We start from the raw sequence: 20,151 nt of genomic DNA on the forward strand, positions 1-20,151 counted from the left end.
ACCAGGCAGTGGTGATGGAGAGCGCTACCCTGTGAGCGAATGGAGATCACTGCTGTAAGAAAAATTGCTGAAGCACGGCTTCCCCTATTGTTTAGACTAATCCTCACAGTGAGAACACTGACATACAAGAAAAAGCTGAATCTCCATCCTCTGCTAAGCTAAGCTATCTTCTCTTGACACTCAGTCACAGCAGCCCTGTTGAATTTCATATTTATACCTTACATGCATCACTGCCTGGACCCTGCCATTCTGCTTGCCTATTTTGGCGGAGTATAGGTTGGCACCATCCTTCTGTCCGGAATCCCTTGTAGTACAGGCAGGTGGTCACCTCAGCCTAAATCCACATAGAACCATTAGACTCTCTCCTGCCCCAACCCCCTCCATTTACTCTTGTACCATCTGGCACCACGGTTCTGTTTCAGCAGCCTGTCTGAAGCAGGTCCTTCAGAGGTGGATGATCCCTCCTTTGAGGATCCTCCTCCCTCGCCTAGTTGTTGCAAAAGATCTCACTTGGTGAAGCTGTACACCATCCTTAGGTTGGTACCTCTGGTGTCTCACAATTGTTTGGGACTTTAACATGGTCATAGCCAGGTTAACGTGTAAATCTTTAGAGACATTCACACCTTGCCTTTATTATTCTTTTCTGGGTGACTTCTTTATCATTGGCCAGGTGTATCACTGAGCAGCAAGCCCTTTGCTCACTAGTAATATTCACATTGTTCCAGAAAGAGAAGATGGTTCTGAGGACATACCCCGGGGGTTAGATCTGAAATTGAAGATTGGCCTTGCAAACTTTGTACCTCTTCGAGGTACAGACCCTGCTTACTTTCTAAATGTGATGATCAATGTTTTTCGTAGTGCCTTGGTCCCCTCTGGAGCACCTTTGGATCCCAGTGACCTATGGGTTTGCGTTTCCAGGTGACTGACAGGTTTTACCCCAGCCCTCTTCACCCCCTCTCTTCCCTTACCTGCTGTTTCTGTGGCTCTGACTCCAGTGCTGGTTACAGCTTTGGTTCTGGCTCCACAGCTCTTACCATTCAGACAGGGTCTTCACCACATGTGCAGGACCAATCTTCACTGGTACCACTCCAGATTCTACCTAGGCAGATGTGTTCCGGACCCATTGCCCATAAAGGAGCTTCCCGCCCCTGTGCATAGGTCTGAGTCAGAAGCACAACACCCTTCAAAGAAAGGAACGTTTTTTATTTGTGGAGTGACTTATCCTCTAGAGGATCCCAGACATGGGCAGTGGAGATGAATGATCTGCTGCTTCTGACGTCACCACTCTGAGATGCTAGTGGGCTTAAGACCTCCACTGAGTGGAAAGTGATCTCCCATTGGTCTTCCAACTCTAGATTTCACTTATCATGCCATAGGGCACAATGTGATCAAAGTTCTGGGTCTACCTTTTCCTTAACGGAGGTAATGCACCCAGCTTCCCAATCCTCAAAACTCCCACTTCCTTTCAGTGAGTCCATGGCAAAACCAGTCCTTGCTATTTGGGAGAAACCAACCTCTGCTCCTGCTGCTAGCTGCTGTGTTGCAGGTAGGTATAGACTGGTCCAGGTTACATGGTTTACTTGACAATGCATCTTTCACCAGAGGCATCTTGCTCATCAAACCTTTCTCCTGATGTGTTCCCTACTGCTCCATAAGATAGGATGTTTTTAGAAGATTGAACAATTTGACCAAAAGTCTTTTTCACTAGGGAGTATGGCACTTGCATTCCTCAACGCCACGTGCCCGATGGGTCTATACTCCCATGCCATTTCGACATTGTGTAATGAGTCACTCTAAACCTGATTCTAAACCTGCTAGAACATCTATAGACTCATTTTACAGAGTTAGCAAGTGACAAACGCTGCAGCCAGGCAGTTCACTCAAGTGGGTTTGGACAGAGGGGACTCTGTAGTGCAGGCTTTAAGGACATCTGTTGCCCTTAGATGTCATGCCTGATTAAGGAGATTTGGATTTTCCGCTAAGGTCCAGATTACTTACTATTTAATGATTTTCACCTATTCGGTGATAACCTGATTCGACCATTGTAAAGTTTAAAGAAAACAAGGGCACCTCTAGGTCATTGAGTCTCCAAACACAATAGTTGGACTACTACCAGTTTTGAAAATTCTGGGGCTTCTGTAGATATTTTGCCTTTCAAAGAAGACAACAGAGCTAACAGCAGCAACAAAAATTGTTGTCGGGCAATATCAGGGGCATGACAAAGCTAGAGGTCAAGCCTTGCTCCTCCTTGCTTTTCTTTCTCTTCTTCACCAGCCATGGCAGGCAACCAGCCCAAGTTTAACCTTGTCAGAACACTTGGCATTTGTTGGAGAGCGTTTTCCTTCATTCAGAAGCCTGGAGTGTCATAACGTCAGATCTTTGGGATTTGTAGATCGTGGAAAGTAGGTATACTTTACCCCTTCAACAGGTTTTCCCTGGTTTTCATTCCTGGTTTTCTGGAAGAAGGCCATCAGTCTTCATCCAATGCTATCCCTGGCTTAGATGTTGGTTACGCTAGAAGCAGAAAACTGAATGATGTCTATTTACCTGCATGGCATATATTTTCACATCCTGATCCTGTGATCGTACAGGAAGTTCCAATGCTTCACGTGGGATGTGTGCACTACCAATGTGCAGTTCTCCCATTTGGCTTAACTTTGTTTCCTTGAGTCTTCATGAAAGTGATGGCAGTGGCCGTGGCCCATCTTAGATGTTCAGAAATCCCAGTATTTCTGCTCCTTGTTGCTTATCTTATGAAAGCCGAATATCCAGAGATTTTGTTGCATTACCTGTAGACAACAGTAGCTTTGCTGTTTAAACTGGCTTTTCACTCAACCGGTTCAAGTGTCACCTAGAGCCCTCTCAGATCATCCTGTTCAAAAAGGCAGTACTGAACACTGCATCCCGCCTCGAACCTTCACCTCTCCTCAGCAGATAAGGGATATTCAGCACTTACTCTTATGTACCAGGATGGAATACACATTCCAGTCCTGAGGATCTTACGCCTGCTAGCTTCCTGTATCCTCCTGGTCACTCAACCACCGCCTGGTCACTCACGCACCACGACACATGAGGGCACTCCAGCAGTGTTTCTGCAGGCAAGTGTTTCCAACGTGGTGGTGATCTGCCACATTCTGATGTGGTGGAGTTCAAGGGATGTCCTTCCAGCCTCCTCCAGCAGTGACCACAATGATAATCGCTTTTACTCAAGGGTGGAGAGCCCACCTGGAGTAACTGGAGATCATAGGCCTTTGGTCTCTGAAGGTGCAGATATTACACATCGGCTTGGTGGAACTCAGAGTGATATAGCTGGCACTGAAGGCCTTTCTGCAATCCCTTTGCAGCTAGTCTGTCCAGATCTTAACTGCCAACACAACCCCATTTTAATTTGAACAAGCATGAAGGAGTGGGATTGCACCGTCTCTGCTAAGAAGCATTAGTACTTTGGTCATGGGCGGAGAAACCAGATCTTGTCGGGTACCAAGCATGTAGGCGGTGTTCTGTATATCCCCACCGACAGCCTGAGTTGCAGACACATTGCTGACTTTGAGCAGCGTCTCTAACCAGTAGTGGTCTGATACATCTTTGACCTTAGGGCCACACCTCAGGTGGATATTTGTGCCACTCTCAACTGTGCCCGTTGCCATCAGTTCTGTGTCCTCCAGTACCCATTATAAGGAGCCTTAAATGGCGCATTTTGATGAGGTGGAGCTTTCCACTTCACTATACCTTTTCTCCCATACCGTTGATTCCTTCGATACAGAGGAAGATTAGCATAGACCAGTAGTTCCCAAACGTTTTTGACCTATTGTTCATTGGTCGTGGCACACCATTATCTTGGTTTTTTTGGGCGGGTGGGGGATGTAAGCCTGGCTTTGGGAGTGCTTCCATTTTCCTCCATGAAAATAGTTGGTATGAAGATGATGAAGGTATTATAATCATTATGCACTGCAACATCAGTGAGGCAGTTCGGTTTTCCCCTCACCTGTGAAGTATTTCGGAACACTGTGGCCTTATTTCGGTGTAGATGGCGAAACCTGCAGTTTTTGTTTTAATTTTGCCTGACTACACGTTTTAAAACACCCACCTTCTTTTTCTGAAATAAGTGCCTGTTGCCTCGGAATCACCCTTCAAAAAAGCCCTTCAAGTGGAGGAAAGAAGCCCTGGTAGGATGAAGAAAGTGAAAAAGGGAGAGGGAGGTAGACAGGGGAAGAGAGAGAGCAAGAGAGAGTGTCTGTGTATGTCTCATTTGTCTTCTAGGTTCCCAAATCACCATGAAGCATAACATTTGCTTAGTTACGCCATATGGCTGCATAGCTGCCAAGGTGTCAGACTGCTTGTGTGTGACATTTTGGTGTTTTTAGTGTGTGTATGAGTGACATTCTACTGTCAAATGGTTGACACTTTGAGTAGCACTTTCTTGCAAGTAAATCAAAGCAGTAAGCAGTACCTGAGTGCTCTCTGTGAATTTTCAATACTTATATCTGGACATATTCCAAAAGCGAACACATGCTTGAAACAAGCCAGACCTATTGGCATTGCCAATCCTTGATAACAGTAGCAGCTATGTGAATCAAATAATTCAATTTGAAAATATTTGGCGTATGAAAAGATGTAATTGTGAATTAAGCATTAATAGTATTTGTGAAAGAGCTAGTGGTCTTCAGAGTTTATGAATCCGATCACTCCTGTGGTCTCTTTAAAATACTCTCATCTGCTGCGTTTTACTGTTCGCGACTTACACCCTGTTTTTCCTTGCCTCTGAAATCCTCTTCTCCACATCTTAGATGTCGTCTCTTTCCTCTTCATCACTGTTTTTTTGTTTTTTACTGTGTCCTAAATAACTACTTGGGTGGCCCCCTTCACCACACAGTCACCCCCCTCTCTCCTCACCCGTAAACATACCATTTTCTTTTCATGCTGCCAGTATTTCAACATCTATGTATTACTACGTCAGACACTTCCATATAAAATATAAGTTGCTATTGGCACATATGTAAACATCACTCTGCAGAAAGGCCAAAGTGTGGACAGTCTGATCACCTCTTTTTCACTTACAGACAGGAACTGTGAGAAGCTCTGGCCATAAGCTTTAACTGACCCAGACACTATAAATACTAAAAAAAAAAATAACATTGTCTGGAAAATTCAAATGCTTTTAGGAAGCGTGTTAAAGTGAAAGTTTTTTTTTTTTTTTTAAGGTTTGGATTTCCTAATAATGCATCAAGAAAGGAACCGTCTTAAACCTAGGTTATGAAAACTTGCAGAGTGCAACAGGTTCACTTCTCTATCGGACCAACCCACGTGGGGAGTGGGCCAAATACCTTGAGTCAACTCAGGTGTCTTATCCTGACTTTCTGCCATGATAAGAGGTTTCCACAGCATCTTCCACGCAGGCTGCTGGAGAAGATCTGACTTAGTGGAGATAGTGCCAGGCACCCTGCCACATGCATACACTAGTAGCCGCCCTACAGGATCATGCAGCTGATGTGAGCACAAGCAGCATGGAAAAAAACCTAGAAGTAATATGACCTAAAACATGCACATTTGGAGCACATTTGGAGCACAAGATAACATTTAAAAATGGTTTTATTGCTGAGTTACTTTAATAGAGGCTGCTGCTGCCAGTTTCAATTTCGTTTTGGATCTGAATGCAAATATATAACAGTCTGACCTGTTCCCTCATCGGAAATACACTGGGCGCAGAGAGGGGCCCGAGAGGCACTGACCAGGAACACTTGGATAAAATAAGTGCAGTACAGCTGGAACCATCATCCGAGGCTGGGCTTACGCTTGATATTATTAGTTTCTTACTCTGTCACAGTTTAGCTGAACCCTGCTCCAGTGCTCCAGCACCCCTCGGTGCCTCCAAGGGGCAGGGCCGCCAGAGCACAAATGATTTTTGCTGCGCAGCATAGCACAGCAACTGCTGCACAGGCTGCTTTCATTCAGCCTGGAAGCTCCTCTCATGATCCCCGTCTGCCTTGAGGAGCTGTTAGGCCAGTGGTTGTTAAACTGTGTGCGTGGCGCCCCTGGCTAGTTTTGACGGTGCACCAGGGTGCCCCGGTGCACAGATTGGGAACCACTGGCCTAGACCATGCCCAAGACATATGAGCTGGCCCAGAATGAGCATGACTGGTGTGGTATGCAGACCCAATGCACCTTTCCTTGACCCTCAATACAAATCTGCATGCCAACAGCAGCCCTGCCGTCACCTACCATCAGCGGCCTACTCCAAACAAACTGTGCAGCACAGGCAGCCCACCCAGTCCAGGGACGTTGCCCGTAAGCAGTGACCTCGACCAGGTGTCAGCTACTATCACATTACCTCACCCCGTGGGTACGAACATCTCAAACCATCTGCACCAGTGGTGGGCAGTAACTGCAAACAAGTGGCTACTAGATCTGGTCACCTATGGTCATACCTTAGAATTTGTACAGAGACTGCCACACATGCCAACAAAAGGTGCGCACCCCCCTCATCTTCACTTACTGTGGAAAGAGGTCTTAAATATGCTTGCAAAGGGAGTGATCAAGCAGGTACTCTTCAATCAGAAGGGAATAGGTTTCTACTCTTGTGTTTTTTTTTCCCCTCGTCAAACAGATGTCAGGAGAGTGGAGACCCATTTTAGATCACAGAATACTCAACAAATTCCTAAGGAAACAGTTGTTCCACATGGTTACTCCATCAGACATCCTGCATCTCCTGAACCAAGGAGATTACATAACAGCTCTCGACTTGCAGGATGCATATTTCCACATTCCCACACATCTAAAAGATCACAAATACCTCTGCTTCACTGTAGCTGACATCCATTACCAGTTCAGAGTCCTCCCATTCTGCCTTAAATCAGCTCCCTGCATTATTACAAAGTGCCTCGCTCCAGTTGCAGCATTCCTCCGAAAACAGGGTCATCAGGTATTCCCCTACCTGAACGACTGGCTGCTGAATGTGCCTACTCAAGCCTCATAGGCAACACAGGCTTTGTATTACATTGTTCCACAAGCTGGCACTTGCACTAAATCTTCAAACGTTGTCTCTTGTTACACAATAGAAGATATAGTTTCTAGGCTCCACCCTAGACACCATGCAAGACAAAGCATTTCTTGCCCTGGAAAGGCGTAATAGTTTAATTCAACTGATCCTCAAGAATTACACAAGAAAGTCTGTTTCAGTGCGTCTATACAAGTCATTGCTGGAGATGATGTACTCCGCAATAAATCTCACCCTCTTAGCATGCCTGAAGATGAGACTTTTGCAGTAGGAGCTACAACACCAATGGATTCAGACAGAAAAGTTTTTTGACCTCATAAAAATAACTCCAAGAATGGCCCAAGCTTTGTGGTGGTGGTCCCACACTCATCATATCTCCAAGGGCCTCACTTTTTTGCCTTTAGTATCAGAATTCACCATAATGATGGACGCCTCCCTGGAAGGTTGGGGCGGTCACCTCTAGGACCTGCAAATCCTGGAAAAGTGGACTACCACTCAAAAGTGCATGCATATAAACAGCTTTGAACTCGCAGCCATTTTTCTCACCCTCCAGGCTGTCTTACCTTGCATACATGGATCTTCAGTCCTGGTACGTACAGACAATATGACCAGCATTTATTACATAAACAAGGAAGGAGGTAGAAGGTCGCTGGCTGTCTCCCAGGAAGCACAGGATGGCACTGCCTGACAATCCACAAAATTACTTTGAAGGCCGAGAATTAACAGGAGCAAACAATACTTTCGTGGACATGTTCAACAGATATCTAGAGAGCTGCCACGAATGGGAGCTGAACCAGGAGTAATTAAAGTAATTTTTTCAACTTTCAAGCAAACCACAATTAGACCTCTTTGGCACGAACGAGAACAAATGCTGCTTCTATGCCAGTCGGTAACCATTCGCGGGATCATGGGGGTATTGCCTTTCTGGGATGTAGGAGAACGCCTTTGCCCCATCCCCACAACACCGGGAGTCATCCGCAAGATGAGAATGGAGAGATGGCGATTGATCCTAGTTGCTCCCAGGTGGCCCAGGCAATACTGGTTCACAGAGCTCCTCCTGCTGTTGGAGTCCAAGCCTGTTTGTCTTCAGACCAAGCGTACCTTGCCGACACTGAACAAGGGCCAAGTTCCACATGCGAATCCAGGCTCTCTTTAGAGTTATATGCATAGCCCCTGAACTCAATGAATTAAAAAATAAGAATATTCCTCAAGATTGCAGGGCTACCCTTGCAGTGGTAATGGCAGAATCAACTAACAAATCCTACAGCTTGGAATGGAAAAGATTCTATTTATGGTGTCAAAAATCCAATATGCAATTGTTGGACATGTCACTGGAGCAAATAAGGTATCACATAAGTTTAATATGCCTGCTGCAAAGAACATGCATCATGCAAAGAACAGCATTTTATGTGTATATCACAGTGGGTTACTGATTTGGTTACAGAGAATATTTTGTTACTGTGCAGTTCATAAGTTACAATCGTAATCTAGCACAGTGAGCTGTAAACTGCCATTCAAAGAGCTGCAGGCAAACAGCATAGCACAACTTAGAAAGCTATGTTTTTCTACAGTTTTTCATTTTTCTTATGCGGCTAAAAAAGAATTGCTTGCACAGAAATACATTCTTATTATTAAAGTCAGCGCTAACCAATGTATTATGTTCTGAATTGTGAGTTTGTGCTTCTCCAAACCAAGTACTCTTAAAAAATGCCTACAAGTGTGGATCTGTGAATCCTAAACCTTGTAGTCCCCTGTAAAGTGCTCCGACACTCTACCCTGGTATGAAAAGGTGCTATGAAAGAAATGAATTACCTGTAACAGAGAGACTATGACAAGATGAGAGGCCCTTATTGTTTTACTTCCTTTACCCACCACATATATATGTGGAGTAAGCTTTCTCAGATCTTATTTACCTAAACCATTAAAAGAGAAAGCTCTTGGGAAATGTAGTATCTGATTTGAGGATTCAGCTTTCTTAAATAAAACCAAACATTGAAAAGTTAGTTTCTGAGCTGCAGCGCCAATCTTCCTATTGAAATGTTTTGGAATTTGCATTTTTTTCAATATAAAATAATGATATCTGTAGTCATTACAGTATTTGTTTGGTGTGTACTTGTTTGTGTATTTTGAGCTAATTACTGTTTTAATGTTTGAAATTTAAATCGTACAAATTGCCTGAGGGTCCCTGGCTTCCAATCATGATTTAATGGGAGTCCTCCCTCAGGAGTCAAAAGGTTGGGAACCACTGCACTATACATTAGAAGATGTCTCAAGTTTTACATCGAACCAAACAGTTTCATAAAACTGAACAACTCTTGGTTGCGTATGGACAGTCTTGACAAGGCACATGTGTTACAAAAGCAACCAGCACAAGGTGGATTTCGGCAGCCATACAGTTTTGCTACTCCAATGCGGGCAAACCGATTTCTTCTAGGCAAAGGTGCATTCCGCAAGCGCAGTATCCACATCAGCTGCCTGTTCGCAAGTGTTCCTTTGGAGAAAATATGTTGTGCTGCAACATGGAAGAGCATCCATACTTTCACTGAGCACATTGCCTGTACTCAGCGCTTCGCAGTGATGCAGCAGTCGGCCAGGCGGTGTTAAGGCATCTATTTTAATACAGTGATGTTGAATACCATCTTACTCGACATCTGATGTGTTATTATATGTTATAGATCGATACTAGTTCACTCAAGTGTATGTTTTATTATTATTGTTACTATTTTACACCCACCATCTGCAAAGGTGATGATGCCACAATATTTAAAATTACAAAACTGCTTGCTATTCTGATTCAAGCATGAGAATCTATGAAAGATCCAATACTAGAGAAGAAAATGAGATACTTATTTGTAACTTCAGTTCTCCAGTATTGGTATCTTTCATAGATTCACATGTGACCCACCTTCATCTCCATAGAGGCTCCCTTTATATCTTCTCTCATTTGTGCTTGAAAATCTGAGAGAAGAGGGCTTCTGTTGTGAGAGTTCTAAAGATGGCGCCTGATTGGCTGGACTTTGCTTCTTTTCAAATGATAATCAACTGTAAAGGTTAATGCACTTTATCATTGTTTTATGATGTAAAATGTATTTATACTGCTTCTTAATGTTACAATGGAACTCGACGAAGGGGAATGATTAAAGCATGTGAATCTATGAAAGATATCAGTACTGGAGAACTGAAGACACAGGTAAGTTTCTCATTTTGTTCTGGAAAATGGAATAGGTTTGTCAAATGGTGTTCAGAGTAGATCCTCTTCATTCAGACATTTTGCACTTAACCCAGTTGTTACCTCAACAGGGTTGCACAGGTTATGAACGGTATTTACTCGCTTTGTCTCCTTCCTCAGTCTTCCAAATCAACTGTCCTTGTTGAAGTCACCCATAGTTCTGAGGTTCCTAAATGTCCCCATCACTATATATCCTCTTTCTCTTTTCATAATGCCTAAATGGGATCTTAAGCTCATTTGCACGTTCTTGATATGGTCTACCTTTCAACTCTTACACACGTGCCATTTCCAACTGCTTTCGTTTAAGATGTTTTTTGTAGTGGCTGTTACATTGGCTACTGAGCATCAAACCTCCCTTTACTTCCTTTTATTCTTGAAAATTTTGATCTCAGAACCAGGGCTATTTTCTTGCTCAGAATGATCACGTCCATCCATTTCGGACCGTCACTCCCCCCACCTACTTTCTTTCCTCCTCACCATCCCACTAAATAGATAGAAAGTCTTCATAGGCTGGATTCCAAGAGGGCAGTCAGTTTTTATTTTTATTTTTATAACAACCATACTAAAGACATTCAGCTTGATGACCAGCTTTTTGTAGACTATACTGGCAAAATGAAAGGCAAAGCTGTGCTGAAGAAAAGGTTGTCAACGTGGATCATCTTGTCCATCAAGCTGTGCTAAGCTTTATCTCAGAAAGAACCTCCGGAGGACATCAGAATTCATTCCACCGGGGTGAAGTTTTCAACTTGCACTCTGGCATGGGGGTCCCTATCATGGAGATCTTCAAAGTGACCGCTTCTCCTTCCCTCCACATGTTCACAAAGCATAATTTTCAGGTGGATTTTTGAACTACCTGCCGATTCCTAACCAACCCCACCCTCTTCTCGGTATTGAAGGCAGGTTTTCTGTTATAGGCAGCATAAGATTCCAAATTAGATATTTTGCACTTCAGCTTGTCAATCTGATGTCGTTCTCATTGTGCCTGCTTCAATGGCTTATTTAAAAAAGGATGGGAAACTTACGTCGGTGCACCCATGGGGGTACTTTATGGCTTTAGCAATGTTACAGTGGTGTCGGTTCCCGTACCAAGTTGGATTCGGTGCCCCCTATTGACACAGAGAGCTATTGAAATGTTTCCAGATAAAGTTGATACCTGAGATATTCAAATGTCTGTAATCTGCTGGTAGATAGAGTATCCACCAGAAAGATCAATACAGAACATAAGTGAGTTTTTCTTTCTGATAACTTCTTTTTAGTCCAGTTTCTTGCTCATAGGCTGATTCTCAGTATTAAAGCCCTCACACCTACCCCTTGGTCATAGGCCAAAATCACAGTGATTTATCCCTTTTTTTTAACGATGGAATTGTTTAGGTCATACATATGTGGGTGCGCCACTGGTGACACTTGAATGAATACGTGATACTGACATGCAGAGTTTTGAATTAGCAGCTGTGGAAGTAGTCTGCATTCCTGGCATTAGATGGATTGTGAATAAGTTACCATAAAATGTGCTTTGTTCTTCTAAAATGTCATTGCAGACTCTACGGTTTTTAGTGCAGATATTTACCAACCAAGACTTGAGATTCATTCAACATATACAAAGAGCCCGATGCAGACATTGTCTTCTCCTTGTGCCGCCCGGTACATTCAGGCGCAGGTTTTCTGAAGCTCCAGTCTGCACAAAAAGAATAGAGGGTATTCAAAAAATATTTCTCCCAGAGACTTACTGTTCTAGGATAGTTAAAAAAAAAAAAAAAAAAGCATTGGCTAAGCCAGTAGGTCTCACCTATGAGAGTTGTTGACAATGTTTTCTAGCCTTGCAGTACAGCAGCATGGATGCTTTGCAGTGTGGCGAAAACTAATTAAAAAAATTGCTACAACACATCCATGGATAATGCACTTTAAGTGCATTAGTTCTCGATGCATCGCAGTCCTTTTTTTAATTATCATATTTAGCAGTGCTGCATAGCAGCTGCGCTGTTATACTGCAAGGGTAAAGGTTATTGTCGACAATCCCTATGCTGTAGAGCAGGAACAAAAAGCAGCGGCGGGCCAGTGGTCTTAAAGGTGAGACCTATTGGCTTTGCCATAGCTTGTTAAGTCTCGGCATAACAACCGTGCTATTCCGAGCAAATCATTTAAACTTCCCAGGAGTGAAAAAGACAAAATTGACATTTGGCAAAAAAATCCTATCACTTGAAGAAAGCAATTGTGCCCATGTCCATGTCATAGTGAAAATACATTTGTAAGCAGATAACATCTATTGTCACAAAAGGCGATAATATCTGTTGTCACAATACACATCAATTTCAAAGGAGAAAATGGCTTCTTTGAAGTGTGGCATAGTAAAACATAACTACGAATGCCGAGAGAGTCTACAAAGGCAACAGGGAACAAGAAAAAACAAAAGTAGTACATCTATCACAGATGGACCAGTGGAAGCATACCAAAGCAATCAGTACTCGGTCCGTGTTCCAGCCCAAATAATAGGAAATGTGCTGGCCAATCAGAAGGCAGCATATAAAAATGACATTGAAGCCAACGATGTTAAGCAACGGTCGTGCTGCAAGCCGCTTGTTGTATACAGTATTACTTGCAAGCAAGAGTTTGTGCAACACATGCACTGCCGCAGGTGAGACCTAATTACATTCCTAGAAATTCCCATTGTCTCAAGTTCACATGGTATTTTTGATAAGACCACCTATGATCGGGGACAAAGACCGGTCCCTGGATTCCATGCTAACCAAGAAGTTGTGGGCTATCCATCTGTAGAAGCCCAGCATAACTGCGAGCCTCTGAGAAGGGAAAAGTGATTTATTTTTATTTTTTTGTTTGTTTTTTAATGACTTCCCAGGAAAGCCTGGTTCCTATAATATGAAATACCCCTCAACCTTGTACCGGCTTTACAAAAGTGGTGTAGACTGGCTAGCTTTTTCCATGAAGGTGCTGACACCTTCCTTACCGGCGCAGCCTACTTAATAGTTAATGCCCAACTCCCTGCCTATTTAGGGCATAGAAAGAATGAGCTTTTGGAATTCCCCTCCCCTCTTAATGATGAAATGGTAATGTAGTGCTCCTGCCCCAAAAGGAATGGTAATGTGATGCTTCTATCCCCAAATGCAGCACTTATGGGAATGTCACAGATTGACTATGCATCTTTCTGACAGAGAATGTCACTTGTCTTTCTCATTGATCTTTTATACTTATTTTTATTTGGTAACTTTCCAAGGATTGTAGGAATACCCAGTTTTATACCCTGTCCAGTTTTCTTTTCTGAACAAATGTAGAAATAACTTCCCATTTTAAATATGGCCTAGAGATAGCTCTAGCTGTTTCACCAGCCTCCTGTAATCATGTGGGTCGACCCTCTTCATCCATGCTTTTTGTTCAACTGTTATTCCCATTTTGCTTCTGTCCATCACTGCATACAGCACAGGGCAGTGGGTAAGCCAACCGCGCCGGTTTCCTATCTTGAACTGCTAGAGACTATTTTGCCGGACCATGTGTGACATCAACCTAAAATGAAATGCACGTCAATACACAACTTCACTTTGCCAATGCGTTCCTATTTCCAGTCTTTGTATCAGGGTCGACCTATAACTTCAAGTGACAGTAATTGAAAGGCAAAGTACATTTTCTTTGTGGGAATAAGAATCATCATGTCCTATGATGTGCATTAAAACTGAATAGGGTTTATATACCTGTTTTAAGTACACCTACCTGCTGGGAAGCACACACACTTAAACCAAAATGATGTGTGACGGTCATGTTTTCTTTACTTTGAACATATTTATGGCAAGGTTTTAACCACGAGTTAAGGCAGCCGCATGTTGCATTCTTTTGACTATTTTATATATTTTTGTGGTATATACTTGCAAAAAACTAACCTTAGCACCAGCTTAAAAAGGTGAGAACTGTTGGCTTTGCCCATGCTTAGTTACGAGGACTCGCATTGTTGATGTGGGAGAAAGAGACCAGTGAAGAGTAAAATATACAGTTTGTTGGCTTCTGTGTATTAGTTTTTAAAATATGTTTTGATTTTAGGCAGTCTTCAGAACTAAATAAACTTCGTCAGGATTATGCCAGACTAATGAACGAGCTAACTGAAAAAAACAATAAACTGGCACAGGAGGAGGTGCAGAAGAAGAACGCAGAGCAAACCACTGCACAGCTCAAGGTGACTTACTGTTCTTTTACACTTCAGTGTATTATGTCTTCATGAAAACATTCCAATACACATTGCAATTTTATATCAGTAATGGAGTTTTGGAACAAATGAAATTTGACTGTCATTAAATATTATTGCTGTGAAACATTAAGATGGTTGAGGCAACACAACATCACATTTTAGTGGGAAAAACTTTAAAACTGAAGTAAATTTTGGTTAAATATATTCACATGAATGATACCATTATCAAAAATATACCAAGTGTATATTTAACAAGTAAGTTTTTCCTTTAATGGGTCTCATAAAATTGTCCTAAAAATGACTTTTCAAATTGTTGTCTACTTATCAAGCTGAAGTAAATCGCCCTAGATTTTAAAAAAGCTAAAAAATAAATAAAACAGCTATGACTCTGAAGTCTCATCTGCCCAAATCACAATAAAAATCTGAGTAACAAGTATCTTACTGAACTACGATTACACCTCTTTGCCACTCTTGTAAACCTGCACTTATACTCTTCTACCAAGCCAAGAGGCTGAAGAAGTATCCAAAAACCCCAGAGTGCTGTGCTATGCCTCTTTCTACCGGAAGCAGCATCGTGAGGAATTATGACACCTGTCTCTACTCCCCTCATACCCATTTGGGAGCATTGCTGCAGAACTAACCTCAGTCTTCCGCATGAATACTTTGAGAGTGAAGCTTAAAGCTAGGGGTTCAGTCTTGATTCCTAGCCTTTTGCTAACTCTGGTGCAGATCTTGCTAACTCTGGTGCATTCCCACATACTCCAGTAAGGGCCAGCCTCAGACACCTCTTCCCTTTTTTCAGCCTCTGCAGCAGGACCCAATCCTGTTTCCAGGCCTAGATCTGCTCCCGAGAACTCCAGGCAGCACTTTTTTGACAGGTAAAATTCCTATGGATCCATTTCCCAGGCTTCTCTTACCTCCTGAGGGATATAGGCCACAATTCTTAGACTGATACTAGTTAATACAGATATGCATTCAGTCAGATGCTACTATGCATTTATGGCCTAGGTTTGGAAGCACACTGAATTTAGCCTCCAGTGCCCTAGCTTGAGAATGAGGGCTTTTATGCTTCAGTGGCAATACTATATCCCACCATGTCCATTTAGCTCGAGGTTCAAGCATGCTCAGAAGATCTGTCCGCATTCTCAAATTACTTGGACTTCAAGTATCGTGCTCCCAGAAAGTTGCGTCTTTATTTTCTCACCTCAGTCTGTTGTTGTGTAGGGTACTTCACTGAAAGCCAGGGTGTTATCCTCCAACATGGACTAACAGGCCACTGTCTCAAAATATATTGGAGACAAATATACCAGCCATCTTGGCCAGCTGCAAGTTCATTACAGGACATCAGTGGGAACGGTGTGCCTCCTCTTTCTAACACTGTACCATAAAGAGTACAAGTTCATGCTTAACCTGGGTAGATTCCTCTGGACTTCATCAGTACTGCCACCAAGATTCTGATCTGTGGTTTGTTCATTTGTCAGTTCCATTGACTTAAATTTTAGATCATTAAGCCAAATACCCTGGAAAAAGCAGTTAGCATCTCCTTTGATCTGAAGAAACTGTCCAGTCCCTCGATGGATGAGGTTCACCAGCATTACAAGATTGGTCGAATCCGAGCAAAATCACAGAGTGCCACTCAGCCATTCCCACAGAGACCACCACACCTTCTTTCAGCCTACCAGGACCTTCCAGACTTTTGAGATTCAATTGTCCTTTCACACTGAACCACTCTCAAGCTTCTCCGCTTCAAGGATTAACCTGTCATTGGAGAGTAAATGTTACATGAGAAGACCAAGCCCCATCCCCCAATTACTTTGCCAATGAACTGTACTCATACCTTCACTGTACCAAGAAACCACTGATGCTTGTGCCTTTTCAGTGGTGAAGCTTTCACATCTGCAACCATGCAGATTGCCTGTGCCACAATTGGCATTCATGAACTTGTGTAAAAGATAGTGATGCAATCATGTCACCAGAAAGGGGATTACTGTGCTATTTTCCTTCAAGAGCATAGAGAGTTATGTCCAGATTTGGTTCTGTTTGATCAAAATCAGTTCCATGTCATGCAGAAATTGAATATGCCTACATTAGCTGAGGTTCTGGCTGCTGTTCAAGACGGCCAGCTGTGTTCAGTGGATCTAGAGAATGCTCACTTAAATGTATCCATCCTATTCAAGCACATTTGATACCTATGTTTTACAGTGGAAAACTTCCACTGCCCCTACAAGTCTGCCATTTGGCCTCTAAGCCTCCTACACTGTTTGATCAAGCTAGTGATCCTGCTGATGCCCTTTTTTAAGCCTGCAATGGCTCCACTGCTTTTCCTACACAGATGACTGCTTAATTGTAACAGTGCAAAGAGAGGAGGCAAAGTCCAGGCTAGCACTGACAGTCAGAATCCTCTTCAAACTGAGCTCTCCGTGAGCTGCACGAGGTCCTCCTTGACTATTGAAGAATATTCGTTTCATAGGACAAAGCGTTGCAAATATATGAAATCTTCCAGATAAATCAGACAACTTCTTCACCAAAAAAGTTATTCTAGCCTTGTGGTTTCACAGTCCTTTGGAGCTACTAATATTCCCATAGGGGTGGTAGTCCATGTCACGCTCCACTTGCTTTATTTCTTGTGATGGGACACTTGGACAAGCTGCTATCTGTCCAGTCCATGCTCATCTTAGTGTTATTACTCCTGGTGCCTGGGCCAAGCTCAGTGCAAGGAACTCTTCATCGGTCCCTTTTAACACAAATAAGATTCAGCCCTCACAATTTTAATGGTGCTACTGGCAATCGTTGTGGCAGTCAATGCATTTTATTTTTGCAATACCATCTAGAGTGGTGGTTATCGTTAAATGAATAATACAAGGCCATCTTCTACCGAATAGCACCCACTGTCTGCTGCTCTGCTGGCTGGCAGTGGATTTCTTGGTATGGGCCTTACAGAGCAGCATTTTTCTGCTGCTCTCCCACAATGCAAGGATTAACAACACCAGATTGAACCATCTAAGCAAGTTGGCCTTACACACGGAGCAGATACCCAGGAAGTTTTCACCTTATCTTCAAGGCCTGAAGTCATCCAACCATAGATACCTCTACTGCTCACCTGAACACTAGATGTGAGTGATTCACATCCCTGAGGGACATCCTGATGTTGGACTATACATTTATGCATTTACTTTCACTCCTCTAATTCTGAGGGGCCTTCTGAAGATCAGGAACAACTCTGGGTGCTCAGCTATCCTGATCGTTCCTGTTTGACTTCACTGAGTATGTTTTTGGACCTGTTACATCTTCTTAAGCAGCCCCATGTCTGCGTTTCCCAGAGAAGAAACCTTCTCTATTAAGGGAGGGTGAGCGATGCATTCATCCCAGTCACAAGTCAGATTTATAAAATGATTTCTGAGATGCTAACCTTTGCACTCCAGAGGACTTCTAGGTGGCTGCTGTAAAGTTCTGTGCCATAGCACAGCACAGAATCATACGGCTGAGATTCTGCCACTGTTGTTAATGAAGGTAAGAAGCCTGCTGGCCTGCTTACTGGATGATGCTAGGGTTTTTCTTCATCACCTGGATGAGACGGGTGTGCAGGTGGACATTTGGTTCACCATGCATTTATTAGGGCAATTAGAACATGCTAGAGGACTCTTCTCTCCCCCCCACTCCCCTTCTGCCAACAAGACCGGGATCTTAACTAAGACCTGCTCCAGCTGATATATGAACCTTGTGAGATACTGTCATCTAAAAGAAAGCTTCTTTTATGCATGGCTCATTGGTTGTTGGCAGTAAGTGAGGTGCAGACCCTTTGCAGCTCAAAACCATTTTGTCTTTCACAGGACAGTGTGATCTCAGGAACTCATCCCACCTTTCTATCATTACATGACATATACCATCTAAATGATGGGTTTTTTTCTGACATTGTTTTCATGTCCCCACGTTTCCTTGGGTGAGAACACATCATACACTCTAGAAGTCAAATGAGCTTTGTGATTTTGCAATGATAAAACTAAGAACCTGTGTCAAAGCAGTCAAGTGCTTGAGACCTTTGGAGGAAATGTTGGCCTAGGGGCTGCTAAGACCACCATTGTCGTATGATTTCAGTTATCCATCACCAGTTGTCACGTTCTGCATAGATCCCAACGTCCATCCGCTGCCTAGATACACTACACTGTGGCTTTGGTGAAATAAGTAGCATTCTCCAAGCTTTGTGGGTTGCCCTCCGTACATTCTGGCAACATTATGCCCTTTAGGCTTTCTCCTGGAACTATGTAAAGATTGGCTAGAGCTTTCTGCACAATATGTTTGCCATGAACTAAGTTGCAAGAAGTTGCCTTCTCCCTACCTGATTTCATTTTCTATTCCAGTGAAAAAGCAAATTACAGAAGTACTAGGACATACCAAAAGAATAAAGATACCTTCTTTCAGGAATCCGTTGCACAGTTGCAAGCCAACCCTCTGTTAAGGTGTAAGGAGCAGGAAGCAGGTGTTGTTCTACTCTGCACTTTAGTGATTGGTTAACACGGTATACATTGTAAATCACAATTTTAGGCTCGATGTTTCAAACTTTTGTCCACCCTCCCCATTGCACTTGCCCTTGTTAGTTATTTTCTGCACAGGCCTTATGTTGAGGGGGTTTTGAGACACTGTATGAATAAATAACCTGCATTGCTTTACGTTTTACAGAACACTTGAAAGTCCCTGCCTGTTGGGAATATTTAAAAAGCTACTAAACATCAACACAGAACTTCAAGTAGAAGTGTGATTCATGAATTATGAAGCCCCTGACATGAACAATCTGTGACCCCACTTGGTCCTCACAGTAAGCCGTTGATAGTGGCCATCATTTGGAATGATTTTGGCCCCTCTTAATCTAAGCAGGGCCTATGCACAATGTTTACTTTCATGATCGGGGTTGCTGCTTTGATTCATTGACTACCTGTACTTTTAATCTTTTGCGGTGTATATATGCAATGATTTATATTAATCTGCAATAAAGCATTACTTACTTACTTGCCAACCCTCTGTCTCACCCCAAGTTTGACTACAAGTTCTCAATAAATCAAGAACTACATATGAGACTCTAATGGTAACAAGGAAGAACGATAAGGGAAGGGAGTAACCCTAAAACGGCCACACAGGCTTCTTAACACTGCTACCCTTGCTCTGTAGTGTCCACCTCCTATGACGAGACACAATGTGTTATTATGCGTGGGCATCAGTTGTAAAAACAATACTGATGAATACTGGTTAATTAATAGTACTCATCATTGCAGACTAAGGGTAAAGTTCACCCACTGCGTGAGTAAACACTTAAGTAGCGGACTCTGAAGAAGGGAAGGAAGAGATTGGCGCACTGGAACTCCAGGTGCTAGTTCTAAGAAGTAGGAAACTGGAAGGACGAAGCTCAGAAGTTAAGCAGTAAATTAGTAGAGGTAAATTGAAAGGAGTGACTAAAACGACAAAGGTGCATACAAAGCAAAGGCTTGGTGCGTACGGTTACAAGATTGAAGAAACCTAACAAACGTTATGGATCTTCAGTCTTCGTATCCTTTTCTCATGCCTTGAGAGCATAATCTGTCCTTGACAAAGGTGGGATCTCCTTACCCTCCTCACCCTGACACCTTCCTGAGGATTTGTTCACTTTCAGTCAGTGTGATTTTTCCATTATCAAGTGCTTTTGCTTACCTCTGCCCATTATCAGAAAACACATACTGATTGGCTCCTTTTTCCAAAACCAGACTTGTT

General features: G+C 42.9%; 1 protein-coding gene across 12 annotated transcripts in view; it reads left to right on the forward strand.

The window, feature by feature from the left end:
- The window catches only part of KTN1 (kinectin 1), a 653,615-nt gene that overhangs the window by 162,923 nt on the left and 470,541 nt on the right, over positions 1–20,151 (forward strand). For all 12 annotated transcript variants that reach the window (XM_069208520.1, XM_069208523.1, XM_069208524.1 and 9 more), the window contains exon 9: positions 14,268–14,400. In XM_069208520.1, coding sequence (XP_069064621.1) covers positions 14,268–14,400 — 133 coding nt within the window. The remainder of the gene's footprint in view (positions 1–14,267; positions 14,401–20,151) is intronic.

The sequence above is a fragment of the Pleurodeles waltl genome, chromosome 9, assembly GCF_031143425.1.
Source record: "Pleurodeles waltl isolate 20211129_DDA chromosome 9, aPleWal1.hap1.20221129, whole genome shotgun sequence".
NCBI lineage: Eukaryota > Metazoa > Chordata > Amphibia > Caudata > Salamandridae > Pleurodeles > Pleurodeles waltl.